General features: G+C 43.8%; 1 protein-coding gene across 3 annotated transcripts in view; it reads right to left on the bottom strand.

The window, feature by feature from the left end:
• Positions 1 to 1,288: 1,288 nt before the first annotated feature.
• Positions 1,289 to 16,900, bottom strand: part of BCR (BCR activator of RhoGEF and GTPase) — a 70,142-nt gene continuing 54,530 nt past the window's right edge. For all 3 annotated transcript variants that reach the window (XM_083147976.1, XM_083147985.1, XM_083147994.1), the window contains exons 16-23: positions 7,695 to 7,829; positions 7,476 to 7,535; positions 6,747 to 6,856; positions 6,423 to 6,562; positions 5,312 to 5,446; positions 5,085 to 5,190; positions 3,746 to 3,908; positions 1,289 to 3,561 (exon numbers count right to left, since the gene is read on the bottom strand). In XM_083147976.1, the coding sequence (XP_083004102.1) occupies positions 3,472 to 3,561; positions 3,746 to 3,908; positions 5,085 to 5,190; positions 5,312 to 5,446; positions 6,423 to 6,562; positions 6,747 to 6,856; positions 7,476 to 7,535; positions 7,695 to 7,829 (939 nt within the window). In that variant the 3' untranslated portion in view covers positions 1,289 to 3,471. The remainder of the gene's footprint in view (positions 3,562 to 3,745; positions 3,909 to 5,084; positions 5,191 to 5,311; positions 5,447 to 6,422; positions 6,563 to 6,746; positions 6,857 to 7,475; positions 7,536 to 7,694; positions 7,830 to 16,900) is intronic.

The following is a 16,900-nucleotide window of genomic DNA, read 5'->3' as shown; positions in this document are numbered from 1 at the left end:
GATGCGATTTGAAATGTGTCTAAAAATCGCACTTCTAAAAGTGCGATTTCGCGGTAAAAAGTGCGATTTTTACCGCGATTTGCAACCTATTAAATGTGCGATTTTCGGAAAATGTGCGATTTCGGCCGTTTTTGACCAAAAATCGCACATGTCTAAAAAATCGCACCCTATTACATTTCGCCCGCAATCTTATCTCCCAACACTGCCACCTGCGGAGGTTACATTTTGGTTATGTTACCTAGATATCGAGGAATGTTTTAACTAATATGTTTTACACTTGACAACGTTATTATTGCTCACTCACGGTGTGCTCCTGTCCTCCGAATACTCATAAGTGGCATGCAATTATTACGGATACCACTGACCACAAGAATTATGTTTACAACAGCATTAAGGCTTTTCATAGATTTCATAGACTATGGGACAAAACAGTCCATTTTCTCCTCTGTTCCCTTCCCCTTCTTTACATTACTGTTTGTGATCATGATTTTACACACTGTTCAGGTTATTATTGTTTTATGTTCTTGTCTTATAAATTGGTTGGAATCATTTACTTTTCATCCTCTGCCTGTTTTTACTTACCAATACTTGTATTTGCACTATCCCCTTGTAATGTTCTATTGTTTTCATATGTGTACAAAAAATAAAAAGGTACAGTGACCATATTTTGCAGACATTCTTTGCTCGTGAGTAAATATCTTCCAGGATGGCAATGCCGTTCTATTCATAACACGTGGTTGTCAAAAACATTGTGAAGCATGACACTGGTGTTATCCGAATTGTCATAGCCTTCGGCGATATCTGATCTGTATCTAAAAGTATTGCTCATTTTCCACCATCATCCATCAGGCGCTAGCTGAGCGACTTTTTTTCAAAATGGTGCTGCATCCATTCTATATAACGCCACACATTACTAGACTTAATTCCATGGTGACCACAGACCATACTGGCAGTACAAGGCAAACACTTGCACACTACCTGTCCACTGTATTTGAGAATGCAGCATTAATTCTACTGGATCCTAGAAGTCACTGTGCCCTTGTTATGAAAATCATATTTCACCAATACAACCAAATTATAAGCCCCAGCACATAGGATTTCTGCAGTTTTCTCTTTGCAGGATTGATTTACCGTGTGAAGGTTGCTAAACTAAACTAACAGGAGAAAACCGTGCACTAGCCAGTGTACTGTAGGAAAGCAATTTGTTCTGTTCAGGCTGCACTTATAAACATTACTGCTAATATTCACAAACTAACTTCTTTTTAATGGACAATTTAGAAATCAGTAATTAATCCTAGATGTACTTTTATTGAATAAGCTGTATACAAACAGAGGCTTAAAAATGCTTTTGAATATTTTAACAAATTCAATAAAATTCCCTTTTTTTTAAATATTATTTACTCATTTTAGAAAAAGAACACGTAAAAACATCAATGTATCGTGGGCTCCCCTCTACCCCTAAAACCAGGGTGAGGTAAAGCATATCTTCCACTAACCTTAGCTATAATAACATTCCATTCAGCTTAGTGGCCCCCAGAATCCTCCTCCTCACCGGTAACAAACAGTGATGCAGCATGTGCCTTTCCTGGCAATGTACACAGGGCATTGCACAGTATGCCACAGCATTATTGCTGGTTTCATCAAAAATAAAATACATAAAACAACTACTTGTACTTCACACATAACCGGAGCTCTGGGCAATAACGTAAAAATCTGAAACTTTGGATGGCAGGAGAGGGTTAAAACTGCCAATAATGGGGAAAAAAAGTAATTTTCCTAAGGCATTTCTTTCTGGAATGTTTCTATAAATGATCCAGAAACACATTCTGAAGCATTTTTCTTGCTTGTGACTGAACGCAGAAGAAATATTGTAGACTCTTTAGGAGGATTCTGGCCACACATTTTAAAAGACGGCATATAACTGCCCATATGTGCTCAGTAGCTACCACATAAGCCCAAACAACCCCACAGGGCTAGCTTACTTCATAGCACATCACCCACATGTATTACATAATTTAACATTAACACTCATCATGTACAGATCATGTCTAACATTGGACACCAGGGTTGTGTAGTACGTGGCGGAAACACGTTTCTGGCAGTGAATTCCTGTTGTCCAAAGTGTGAAGCACCTGAACATGGAGACCAGCTCGACTTTCAAATTGTGGCATTGTCCAATAAATGACTCCGGCAGATTCCGAGAGGAGGCAATACTTGCAATAAAGTCAGTAACTTGCTTTATGGCTTCAGATCCCAGTATGGACATTAAATTCGATGAAGTATTACATCCAGCAGTTTACAGACGCTGCTCTGAATTCAACAAATATGCCAAGACAGTGAGATCAGGTTACAACAGTCCCATTCTCTGAATGCCTCCTTATACAGAGAGAGTTGCACAGGAGTACATAGAACTGCAGCAGAGAATGTGCACCCATCATCTATAAATATGGACTGGAAAAAGCGGTTTCATTTAAAAATGTACATTTTGCACACAAAAAAAAGTTATTGGGTAATTTTCAAATTGAAATTTCCTGTATAAAACCAAATTCTGACATTTTTGGCTAGAATTTTTTTTTTTTTTTACATAGAGGGTCAGTTATAGGAAAGAACCATGTAAAAACATGCTGCAAACACACAGACAATAAACATGTTCTAAAAACTATTACACATACACCTGAAATAACGGGCACAAGGAAGTCCCAGTGCAAACATCCCTGCACTAACATGTGGACCTCTGATACAGTCAGCACTGTAAAAGTTAATCCATAAACAGGTCTTGCTTGAGGACCTGCTCTGACATCTAGTGGCTAAGACAAGTTATGACGCTTATTATATCAAGGCCTATAGTATGTATAAACAACCAGCGCTAGAATTAGCTATTGCATTTATATACGGTGTAACAAGTGTGCAAAGAAAAGGCTAAACTCTTCCCTATAACAAGCTGATCTATAGTGCAATCAAACAGATAAACAAGGTATTATTAGGCTGGGATAAGCCTATAAAATAATCTGTTGACTTCGCACCATTGTAGGTATACTGCATGACGGTACTGTAACTTCCAATTAAATATTTTTAAAACAAAAACACATAAGTATTCTAACTGCATGTCAGTCTGCAAAACATCTAATATGGTATTTTGTTTGGTTCCTGAAGACATATTATATATAATTGTTAATGTCCAATTGTTTTTTTTTTTTTTTTTTCTTGAGAGGGAGCGAGGTCCATTGGTCCACAGCTGCTCTATGGCTAAACTACTAGCTAATAAATAAATAAATTAAAAATATAGCACGTTCAATGCGGATAATTCCTAGTGCAAGCCTCCTATTAATTTGGAGTGTTCACAAAGGAGGATGGGGGGGGGGGGGGGGTATCTGTCCTTCCCTTCCATCACGCTATCAGTGATTAGATGAGCCACAGGAGCAGCGCATCCCCTGCAGGTGTCGGGTTGGGGTGGGGGGGTGGAGAAGTAGGTCACACTTCAGTTGAGAAGAGAATGCTCTGACGTTTGCTGTCTGGGGTTGGAATGGTGTCTAGTTGTAGAAAATACAATAGAACCTGCACCTGAAAGAGAATAATAGATGGAATATTCAGATATACTGCAAACAGAAACCAACAATAAAACTAGACAAAACTAGAAAAAAAGACAATCATGTTCTGCTCAAAAATAAACACTCACTGGAGAATTAACCCTGAAGTGCACAAGTGTTAAATGCTATATTACATTCAAAACACAGTCCCGGCATACCTGTGACATTACTTCCAAACTCCAGCTGTCTGCCATGCTGATTGGCTGAGTAGGGTTGGTCGGGATCTTGCTGTCCTTTTCAGATGGCCGCAGCAATGTTGGACCAAACACTGTAGCAAGGTTATGTAGGGACATCTTATTCTGACACTCCTTCTCTGCCACCCTGAGAGGGTGTAAGTGGTAAACAATCAAAGAGAGCAGAGGAATATTGTTAGAGAGCTGGGATTGGGTTTGTCATTGTATTTCTCAGTTACATTTATCATAGACACTCCAGCTTATGAGTGTTTCATCAGTCACTCTTACTGGATACTAATGCTTCAGAGTAATTTCATTCAACGTAAACAGATTATTTTTATTTTCTCTCACTTCAATCAATACGCAGCCTAGCAGAAAGATGGGTGCTATGTAATATGACAAATTTTACAATGGGTTAGTGCAAGATAGGATGACAAGAGACAGTACATAGGTAATAGAGCTCCTAGATTGGAAAAGGGGACATAGTAATAAGCAGTGGTGGCTCCTGCTATAGGGCTGCAGCCCCTCCAGTTAAAATGACAACACCAGAGACACAGAGAGACAGCACAAGAGTTCCGGTGCCCCCCCCCCCCCCCCCCCTCCCACCTCTGGAGCTCTGGTTGTCTGTGCTCCATGAAGCAGCAGGGCAGACACAGCAACAGCCCAACCCTATGGGGAGGAGTTCAGCATGTAGTAGATTCCTATTGGAAGCTGCTACTGCTCATCATGCACAGAGCTGGAAACTCCTCCCCCTTTTTGGCTGCCGGTACATGGAGCGATGACAGCAATAGCTTCCAACAGGAAGAAATTCTGTGCAAATCACCAGAACTACAGTGCTTCTATGGGCTGCTGTCTGTGCAGCCCAGAAGCAATTCTCTGCAGTGAGCATGCCCAGACTTCAGTGAGTCACTCAGTGTGATGCAGGTATGAAGGAAGGTATGCATTGCACCAGAGAGATGCATGTAAGTTTATTTTATTTTAATAATATTTGTGTGTAGATCTTTATTAAGAGTATCATTTTGTGTACTTTAATTAATATTAAAGTTATTAAAAGTGTGTATTTTGCTCTGTACGTATGTTTGTGTGCATATGAGTACATCATTTATTTAAAGTAAATGTACACAAACACTTGTACAGCGCAAATCAAACTAATAACCTGCAAATAATTAATGACTGTTTGCAACGAGTAGTACCCAGGAAATTGCAGCCCCCCTTAAGTCTAAAGGCAGCAGCCACCACTGGTAATAAGGACAGGTAAGCACAGTTAATCAATAAATTGACAATGTGCAGTCACCACCTTCAACCTAGACTAGTCCCAAGTTACCTTTTGAGGTGATCCAGTAGGAAGAGGAAAGTGAGCAGATTTGGTTCTGGCAGAGACAGCAGCAAATTCAACATACAGCTCTCTTTGGCCACAGGGTCAGACAGGGCTGAGAGAAAATAAAGACTTCGTAAATTATAATGCATTGAAAATATTTTACAATAATGTTGCTTAGAATTTTCAAGACAAAGAATGAATGACATTACAACAGGGGAGACATGAAAACTCACCAATCCCTTCTGCAAAGTTAGGATACAGTTCATCTGTGAAGAGTGGTGCAGGCAGTTCTCGGAAATACAATTTGAGGGTACCAGCAATGGCATTGACATCCATGTCACTCATCATGATGGACACGTCCTTGTTATCTTACAAAAAGGAACAACAAAAATGGTGAGGAAGACAGCTGCATTCCTACTGATCTTAATTATTCAACAATGAAGTTTAGTTTTCCACCATATTGTGTACCTCTGTCTCTTCGTTATTATCTAAAACACTAGCCATTTACAGAGCACTATGTAAGCGGAACAAGGACATTATATAAACCAGAAGAGAGCCATGCTTCTGGGAGCTAACAATGTAAAGCTGTGTACACACTATGGACCTGATTTAACATAAGTCAGAAGGTGATGAATTTGGTCCCGTTCCAATGGTGGTGAAATGGCTTTGGTGAGTTTCACACTTGCTGAGCTGTTTGCTCTAGAGGGGGCGGGCGGGAATGGACAGGGGTACAGATCAGTATTCCCATTACCGCCCGCCCCCTCTAGAGCAAACAGCTCAGCAAGTGTGAAACTTGCCCAGCATTTTATAGGCTTCTCCATGAAAGCGCTGGGTGTTCCCCTGGGAATGCGGGTGCGCCACTGACGGCACATGACAGCAGCTCCTGCCCCCTTTCCGGCGGACACCGAAGGAATAGAAGTCAGTCTTTAATTTCCAAAGGGGAGATACTGAGCAGTCCTGAATCAGGGCCTATATGTCTATTAAATAATGTTGATGTGTACCCCAAATCCACCCAATCTTTTGTTTGTGCTGCACATCCAATTGGATGATTCCACGGGAAATGCAGCATTGTTACAGGAAGTGTCATACAGTCATCATGTGCTGTACAGCAGTGCAGTGTATCACTACATCCCAGTGCCATGTCGCATTGTTGTACAGGTGTGTACTCAGCTTAAAGCTATCTGTATCCATAAAGTCTTGCAAATTTCATGCCCTCTATTTTTGTGTTGCATCCATCATTACAATTCCTTATTAATAAAGTTTTGTTTTTCAATTTATAAGTATATTGTTCATCTCTAATGTCTGTTTTCTGTTACCATACCCTGTACTTGTATTTCTACTTACTTGCATCAAAAGCATTCTTCAAGGCTTGAATATCAGTGGCTACCCCAGACACTCGGTATATGCCAACCTCTTCCAAGCCCCTCCTCTCGATCTCCTCCACACACTGCCGCACAATATATGGCACCTTAGAGCGCTCCCGTCTGCGATCATAGAAATTGTACATACATAGTATCACATATTCATCAGAGTACAACACATGCCAAGAATTTAAGAACATGGACATTTAGTTGTGAACATAAGATCATAGCTTTTCTATATGCTCAAGTGGATTGCAATGTGAATGTGTAGGTGTAGATGTAGATATAATGTAGTCATTTCACTTACTTGGTTACAACTCCGATCTTCACTCCAAAGACGCCGGTCTGTTTGCGTGATGGCAGACGTTTCAGACTAAACTCTCGGCTTGTGAACTTCATCGACAGTTTGACCTCTATCTATAGAGAAAGTGATCAGGATCCTGGGAATTTTTGGAGGGCCCAAATATCAGGCATAGGCAGGGGGCTACATCAAAATGAGTGATTATGGACTTTATTTACAAAACGTACGGCTTCCTGGTGAATTGGGTGTGAAAGCTAAAAACAGCACTCGCAGTTAAGGCCCATACACACTGGGCGACTTTGAGTTGAAAGTCGCTCAAAACTGCAAGTTTGAGCAGCTCTCAGCTCAAAGCCACCCAGTGTGTATGGCCCAGCGATGAGTGCTGCTGCGCACTCCCGCATCATCGCTGGGAAAGCCGCTCATCTGCTGGTAATACGAGCAGATGAGCGGCTTTGAGGATGGCTTTGCATAGTGCTGAGCGGCTTTACCCCCAGCGATGATAGCGATCATCGTTGGCCATAATCACCCAGTTTGACAAATTTACATGGTCACCTCCAACTTTCACCGGCCGTCGATTAGCGTCTTACAAAAGCCACCGCTTTGTAAATAAAGCCCCAAGGCTGCTGCATAGAGCTATAAATAAGATGTGTATGCAGTGAAAGGGAGAGTCAGTGTGACCTGCATAGCAGAAAGATGTCCACATCTGCATATTTCTACATAATATCTGTTACTTACCCCATTCATAGACACAACTGATCTCTGCCAATCCTTCCCTAGGACCATCTGAGGATCCAACTAATGTGAGAACAGAATACAGTGAGTTATATGACATACAGTAAATGGAATGTCACTAGACTCTATCATTGCACCGGCATGCTCTCCCCACAACCTATCTGTATCTGCTAAATTTAGCCATTTATAACTGAATGTAGAAATCACCCCAACCACACTTACCTGTACTTGTCCCTTGGCCACCAAACGCTCACTACTTTCTCCTCCATCCTCCCTCACAGGTCGATTCTTATTGTAGAACTTTTCATAGCACAGGATGCGCAGATTCTGGGAGCCCTCCAATTCTATTTCAAATTCCTGTGTGTGAAAAAGCCAAATCAATTGTGAGCTTTATGGCAAAGGCTGTGAATACTTATGTACGTGTGATTTCTTCGTTTTTTATTTTAAATAAATTGACAAAAATATCCCCAAAAATGTTTTTCATATTGTCATTACATAGAATTGTGCGTCAAATTTTGCGGGAAAAAACAAATGGAAATACTTTCCGACTGCACTGTACATTGGTGTTTATTATAATCAACTGCAAGGATGTTACAGGATAGTTCTAACTCAGGGGTAGATTTATTAAGCTCGGTGAAGAGATAAAGTGTCTGGTTTTTATCACCGGCCAATCAGCTCCTACCTGTCATTTTTCAAACCAAGCCTGTAACTTCACAGGTAGGAGCTGATTGGCCGGTGATAAAAACCAGACAGTTTATCAATTCACCTAGCTTAATAAATCTGCCCCTTAGTACCAAAGAGCCAATCTTAATGGGTTATAAGATATTTCTCCATAATTATGACAGCACTACAATCAATATGATTAATGTAGCTCTTAATGAGCAGTCAGCTATTAGGTTGGAAGGACAGAATCATTTGCACTAATCACTGGCTTACTGCCTATCTTCCCAATGTTAACTTCTCTTTACTTTTTATGGGTTGTAAATCTGCCTAGTGGGTAAAGGGCAAAGGCTAGATGGAGGGTTATACATTCAAATTGTATGTCTATTTAGGAATTATTTTTCGTGCATGTGCAAATAGATATATATCTTTATCAGAGTGCCCATGGAAAGGTGGAATCTTGATGATTGTTCATGCATACCTCTGTAGCATATCAGTGTCGGGATAAGTAGGCAGCTGAATAGAGTGAATCTGTGACATATATGGGTATGGATTAGAGTGGCCAATCCCTGGATCGGGATCAGCGGGATCCCAGGATTTGGCCCCCAAAACCCCGGGATTTCCATCCTGGGATTGGAGTTTCCAATCCCCGGATTAGAGTTTCCAATCCCCGGATTAGACTGCGCATACGCATACCCGGCAGAGCAGCACTGCGCAGCGTGACCTCTCAGCATGACGAGATCAGAGGTCACGCTGCACAGGCAGGCAGAGATCACGCCCGGCAGTATGAAGCCGCCCGCCCACCCAGCCAGCAAGCAACTCCGCACTATGAACACAGCAGATTGATCTTCTGCCCTGTGAAATTTTAATTATGGGTGTGACTTAAAAAAGAGGTTAAAAGGCATCCACCATTTTAGCTTAGTGCAGTTCTGCTGTTGGAGAGGCTTGGTTTGTTCCTGTTTTTCCCTGGTGAACTGCATTTCTTTTGCTTGTTAGCAAAGTGTGCTTTGAGCATGCGGCCCTGTCTCTTCTGCTTTCCTCTCCACGCAGCCTGGGACAGAAAATGGCGGAGGGGAGTGGTTAGCCAGTCGTCAGCCAATCCTAATCGTTTCCTGTGGAAACGATATGCAAACGATTGGTACACATCGATAGCGATTGGTCGCTGATCTTTCTGCATGCAGGAAAGATCAGCGACCTCTACTAACGACTGGCGGGTGCGCGCATCGTCGCCTATATCGTCCATAAACATGGAACGATTTAAACGATTGGTCGTTAAAATCGATCGGGAACGCCCAGATCGTTGGTCAAATCTATCCGTATGTACGCACCTTAAATCTTCTGATCTTACATGCTGCATGAAAGATCAGAAGATTTAACAAAAGATCCATAGGAACGCACACGGGATCTTAAGAAAAATCTTTGGTAAAGATGTGCGCTTGCCTGAAATCTTTTGTCCAGGACGGACAAAAGATTTCAAGGCTAATTTATGCGCACATCTTACGATCGCAGATCTTTCTAGTGTGTGGGCACCTTAAGAATTGTATATGCAAAAAGGTGGTGTGTGATTTATCTAGTGCGCCTCTATACCAGCAGCCCAAGAAAGGGTTCCCAGTCAGTTCAATCAGCCGACACAGTGTGTGTATAGAAGGATAGGGGGTTAGGGAACCATATAACTCAGGCGCTTGGAGTAAGATGTTGCAAAAGCCACTATCTCAATGGTAGAAATTTATTAAAAAATACATGTATAAAAAGATTGAAAAAAGAAGAAAAATTTGTTTCACTCACATAAAAATTCAAGTAGATTGTACCAAGTCAGAATTGTCCCGTGTGTATGCAGGGAGTGGAGGATGTTTTTAAAACCTCCTTCTATCCGGGCTTGTTTGTAATCCAAAGTGTCTGTGTAGACAGAAGCGTCTGTGTAGACAGAAGTGTTATCAGGCTCCCCGACAATTGCTGCAGCCGTGGGACCGGCTTCCAGTGTGAAGGGGGATCTGTGCGCTGATGTCAATTTGGCAGATAAAGATCTTGCAGCTCCGTCCCGGTCCAGGATATTTGCGGAGAGGGATTTTTGATGCTGCTGTTAACTGATATGAATTTCTGTAGCTCTCAAGAATAAGATTCTGCGGAGATATTTGTAATTCCGTCCCGGCAAAAGTATAGGTGTTTAATAGAGACCACGTCCACCTGCCGCCAACATGTTTCGATCCGCAGCGGGATCTTTGTCAAGCCTTGACAAAGATCCCGCTGCGGATCGAAACATGTTGGCGGCAGGTGGACGTGGTCTCTATTAAACACCTATACTTTTGCCGGGACGGAATTACAAATATCTCCGCAGAATCTTATTCTTGGACAGAGCTACAGAAATTCATATCAGTTAACAGCAGCATCAAAAATCCCTCTCCGCAAATATCCTGGACCGGGACGGAGCTGCAAGATCTTTATCTGCCAAATTGACATCAGCGCACAGATCCCCCTTCACACTGGAAGCCGGTCCCACGGCTGCAGCAATTGTCGGGGAGCCTGATAACACTTCTGTCTACACAGACGCTTCTGTCTACACAGACACTTTGGATTACAAACAAGCCCGGATAGAAGGAGGTTTTAAAAACATCCTCCACTCCCTGCATACACACGGGACAATTCTGACTTGGTACAATCTACTTGAATTTTTATGTGAGTGAAACAAATTTTTCTTCTTTTTTCAATCTTTTTATACATGTATTTTTTAATAAATTTCTACCATTGAGATAGTGGCTTTTGCAACATCTTACTCCAAGCGCCTGAGTTATATGGTTCCCTAACCCCCTAACCTTAAGAATTGTGTACATCTCATCATACGTGTACAAACTTATGGGAAAACCTACAAGGTGGTGGATTGTATTAAGCACTCTCTATTTACCATGTATATATATATACACACATATATATATATATATATATATATATATATATATATATATATATAACTATATGACATGACAAATCTAAACAACGGAAGATATTCAGATTTCTATAGCAAACTGCCCCAAATATTGGGCCTATTCAGAGATGGTTGCTGCTTTGTTTACTTGCATCTGATGGTGTGAGAATATGGATGTTAGTGTCAGCCTTTCCCTGGTGTAGTAGCCTGTATTTGAATGTGCTAGGCCTAAGACACCCACATTCTGCACAGCTGTAATAGCGCAGGTGATTCCATCATAATTTGAACCATTGACACGTGCATTGGTTATGTGTCAATGTCAGTGCTTCTCCACATAAACCTCCAGTAGTCCTAGATTACACAAACTGGCCTCATTCAAAGGGCTTCCATTGTGAGGAAATAGGGAGATAATGTAATACACAGTGTTTGTGGATTATGATTTTATATCATTCTTCCAGATGAAAATATACTCATAGGGAATCGAATTCCACATATTTGTAATGAAGACATGTGGTTTGTTAAACTACAAGATCAACAAAGGTTTATTGTTCAACATACACCCCTCTCAGTGGTACCACACAATGGGTCATTGATGAAGCGATTAGCTAAAATATATTGTCTACTACTACTTTGAAACAATGTGTATAGATTACAGCGTTCATGTTCTGACTGTATCAGTATTGTGATATTTGTGTTATATACCCTCACTTGTGCCTTTCATGTCCAGACTCCTTCCCCTATGTAGAAATCCAATCCCTGTTGACACAATGGGCTGTATTGTATTGTTTAATCGCAAATCTCCAGTCTAAGCGGGGCAATATTTAACTGTTTTTCGTGCATATCGCGGTCATTATGATTGTGTTTATCCGCACATAGCGGCTAAACCTGACCAAACTTATGGGGTGATACAAAAAGTGCCATTTTGAAAACTCAAATGATGACTTTACGCATTAGTAGACTAGCGGGGGCAAGTGGTTCTTGTCTGTCACCCAATTCTATGTTTCTATTCACATATATATATATTTTTTTTTTATTACCGGTTATTCAAAAGAAAGCCTGTAAAAAATAATAATTTTGGGGATGAAATTTTGCGGTGTTTTCACCACCGCAGCCCCAAGTAGCCAGCGCTTGTCTGTAATTTTGCTTTGCCTGCCAGAGGTTAATCCCCGGTAAAGCAAATACCCACTATCAATGATTGTGGACTATTGGATACCCCCCCATAATTGGGATAAACACCATCTATAAAATAGCACAGTGATCTGGGGAAACCTTATTCTATATACTTAAAGGAGACGCATATCACTCCCATACTTTAGCCAACTTTTCCAGATCAAAAAATATGCTGAGGCATGAGAATGCAGTGTTTTGCCAGACTGTGGCAGACACCTGGGGTTCTTAATCCAAAGTCAATATTACATTGGGTTAATATGTAACTTGAATGTGTATTTACATACTAGAGCATGTGTACACTGAAAAGCTGTCCATTCTACATTAGCCCTGTGATTATGTTACTGGATGTAAAGTCAGCTCAAGCACAGCACTATGTCATCAGAAACTGATCACAATCAGAAACTGCCTCTAATGGTTCCTATTCAATGCATAGCAACTGAGGTCAGTGATAGGTTGAGTGCACTGTAGACACTAATCTTAAGGGGCACACACACAGTGAGATTTTGGCTGTGTTCGATATGTGACTATACAGTTTTCCTTGAACTCCAGAACTAAGAACAATAGAATCTTATTACTTGAGATTTTGACTATGGACGATACTAGATGATACTGGAACACTAGACTGTACACAATATATTCAAAATTGGCTAGCCTGCAGTCTTTTTTTTTTCCATGCATTGCCGAACCCAGGTGACTGTGCATCGGCATGGCAAGCTATATACACACCATGCAGATTATGTTAAGTTTTCTTCTGATCATACCACGTGAACACATCTCTAGGTTTTTGCATTATCTATAAGATGCTTAAAGTCATCAAAATACAGTGATATTTGGGGCGTGGCTTGGCGAGCAACCCGACCGGTCACGCTACACAGCAGCTCCGGCCCTACCACCACCTGTACCCCTATTTTACACAACCCCTGCCTCAACAAAACTTACCCCCCCTCTTCCCACCCTACCCTTGCTGTACCCGGACCGCTTCCGACCCCGCCGCGGAGCCGGGGAGTGCTTGTAAGCGCTCCCGCGGGTTGCGGCCTAGTCGGGAAGCCGGAGCCGGGACCTCGATTTTAGAACAGTGACGCCGCAGCACACGGCGAGGCGCCCGCACCCCGCGAAATCAGCCGCAAAGGAGAAGGGAGCCGTGGAGATCTCTCCGGCGGTGACCTCCCCGCAGGTCCACCGCCCCATCTGAGCCGGTCCCTGCCGCCCGCTGCTGACCGAGTCCCGGAGCCGCGGCCACAGCCGAAAACAACAGGGTGAGTGACACCCGCCGCCTCAGGCGGAATACACCAGCCGCACACTGCCCGGCCTGTGAGCCCCCTCCTGGGACACCCACACAAGCTCCCCCTGCATACTGTACCTTAACAGAGCTAGGCGGAATACACCAGCCGCACACTGCCCGGCCTGTGAGCCCCCTCCTGGGACACCCACACAAGCTCCCCCTGCATACTGTACCTTAACAGAGCTGAGGCTCATCCTACTGCAGCACCTCACAGCCGCCATCTTGGGAGGGCTGCTGCTGGGGATATTAACCCCACGACTTTCACCAGCATTATTCCTGTGCTCTCTGCTCCTCTCTGACCTGCTCCACAGGCGACCCCCCCTCTCTGCTGGAACAACTCAGTCTATACCTGCTGGATAAGGGGCCTGCAACATCTGGGTATACCCCATTAGACCCAGCCCTGCTGATAGCGCCCCCCACATCACCCTTACTGGCCTTACTCAAAAACCCTACTACCCACTTTCAAGGCCTCGCTCACCCTGCCTTAAGGGACAGCTTCACCCAAATTAATCCGCCGGCCTGCTCCTCCCAAGCTTGCTAATGTAACTCTAGACCTGCCACTACCCCCACTCACCAATGCTTTGAATCTAGTGGCACCCATGATAGAGTGAGCTATACCTTACCCCCAAGTACCATTGTCTACGTCTCTTCGGCCTCTACGGCGAGTGCAACCCCCCCACCTCATCATGCCATCTAAAAGAGGCAAAGACCCTCTACCCACCAAGATTTCTCTTTCCTCCAAGAAGCCCCCCCAACCGCCCCCGGCACACTCCTCTCCCCCAAAAAACAACCCACCCCCCCAGGGGACACCGGAAGCACTAGTCCCCCACATCGGAGTAGCTGGGATAGACGTGGAATCGGATGAACCTGTGACACTGAAATCTCTCTGTCAAGTCTTCTCTGCATTCCAGGCAGAAATGTCCAAAGATCTTAAAGCCGCTATCCGGGAAGTCAAAACCGAACTAACCGCCATCGGTGATAGAACCGACCACCTGGAGCGCAAAATGGAAGAACTTGTTACGTCCCACAATGACCTTATAACCTCCTTCGACCGTCAACAACGCGACATCGACAACTTTAAGTCTAAGCTAGCGGACTTGGAGGACAGGTCTAGACGAAATAATCTAAAAATTAGAGGCATCCCCGACTCGGTGGCAAACTCCGAGCTGGAGGACTACGCCTGCACCCTGTTCCGCAAACTCCTACCCAATATAGACCCGAAAGACCTCCTGATTGACCGCATTCATCGCCTCCCCAGACCCAAAACGGTCCCTGCTGACCTGCCAAAAGATACCCTCCTCCGGGTCCACTTCTTTACAGTGAAAGAAAGAATTCTGAGGGCGGCCAGGGAATCAAGAAACACCGACACCCTGGGTGGTCTCCAAATCTTCCAGGATTTCTCTCCTGCAACTATTGCTGCAAGAAGAGCCTTTGCCCCTATCACCACTGCACTCCGCTCCAACGACATCCGGTACCGCTGGGGGTTCCCAGTCAAGCTCCTCATCTTCTATGATGACTCTACCTACACCATATCCACCCTGGACGCAGGAGTTAAACTCCTAATGGACTGGGACATTACGGTTACGAGCCCCCAGGATCCGAAACGCGCACGGACCCTGCAACAGGAATGGGCCGAAACTTGAAGCCATCACTCAGCTCCTGCAGCCTATACGTTATGGCCCGGTGAACTGTGCCACATCTGTTCTTGCCTCCCCCTCCACCGGGATGGGGCTCACACGTTAAGTATTGTTCGTATTGTTTGTCCACCCAGGCAAGTCCCGAGGCACTTGGTTCCCTATGTTATTGTCTCGAATGTTATTTGCCTCTCGAGGATAGAGTTATTTGCATTACAAGTTTAGATGCATGTATTATGTTTAGTGTGTTTTACTCCCTTAGACACTAGTTTCTTTGTCTCCCCTCTCACTTTCTACACATCAGCTGGTAAGTGGGGGGCCTCGTATGCATACGTAGACCCCTACGTCAGCCTCGCCACCCCCCAACCTCTTCTATACTACTGCATTAACCCTTTTCTCTCCCCTGCAGTAGTCATGCAGGTCCTATACACTGGACCTTTTTGGTTTTTCTTTCCCTCTACCTCTCCCTCTTTCTTGTACCTGTTTACCCCCCCCCGCCCTAAACCCCTCCCCCACCCCAGCCCCCCCCCCCAGGACTTCAGTAGTCGCAGATTCCATGAGTATCCATTACATTGCTCATACGTTGGGACGCTTGGACTCCCTACCTTACCTAATCACGCCTCAGGATGCCCCGCCTCCTCTCACTGAATGTTAAGGGATTGAATTCCCCTAACAAACGTAGGCTAGCCCTTTCCGACTTCCACAAGCTCAAAGCAGATGTAGTTGCCATACAGGAAACACACTTTTCCTCCTCCAACCCCCCCGTATTCAAAGACCCGAACTATCCCACATCATATTATGCCAATGGCCCAGCCAAACGCAACGGAGTTGCTATCCTGTTCAGTAAACATACCACCTTCACCCTCCAATCCCAGACCGCTGATAAAGCTGGCAGATACCTAATTCTAACTGGCCTTCTGGAAGACAAATTGACAACCATAGTCTGTCTGTACGCCCCTAACTCTAACCAAATTTCCTTTCTACGTAAGCTATTTCTGCTCATTCGGAAAACCTCTAAGGGCTCTCTGGTGATACTCGGAGACTTTAACCTAACAATAGACCCCAAAATGGACAAGTCCCACCAACCTTCTTCCCGCCCCCCTCGACAGTCTACCACACCCACACCTTTCCGGAACCTACTTTTAGAGTTTGACCTCTACGACATCTGGAGAACCACATACCCTACCGGCCGTGAGTATAGCTTTTATTCTCCAGTGCACAACACATACTCTAGAATTGATTACATTTTATGCGATAAATGGTCCCTACAACAAACTAAAGGGGTAGACATCCTACCCATCACGTGGTCTGACCATGCTCCGGTCACATGGCATTGGAAACTAAAATTATGTACAACCCCTCCAAGACCATGGCGTTTATTCCCACACCTTTTAAAAGACCCTATTGCCAAGGCTACCATCCTAGAATCTATCCAGACGTATACTGAGCACAACTCTCCCCAAGATACTAACATAACTAACTACTGGTGTGCCCTTAAGGCGGTTACAAGAGGGGCAGCTATACAGGCAGGCGCAAACCTCAAACGTAGAGCCATCAAAGCACAGCAAGATCTGGAATCTAAATTAGTAGCACTTGAGTCCCTTAACAAAGCAACACCTTCCAAGTCCCTGAAGAAGGAGATATCTGAAGTGCGTTCTCAACTCCAAAAACTCCTTTTATCCCGCACCCAAACCGCCTTAAATAGGCTTCGTCAAAGATACTACCTCCTAAGCAACAGGTCTGGCAGAATGCTTGCTCGCAA

The sequence above is a fragment of the Crinia signifera genome, chromosome 1 (genome assembly GCF_055691185.1).
Source record: "Crinia signifera chromosome 1, ASM5569118v1, whole genome shotgun sequence".
Lineage (NCBI taxonomy): Eukaryota > Metazoa > Chordata > Amphibia > Anura > Myobatrachidae > Crinia > Crinia signifera.
This window is presented reverse-complemented; position numbering and strand designations above follow the sequence as displayed.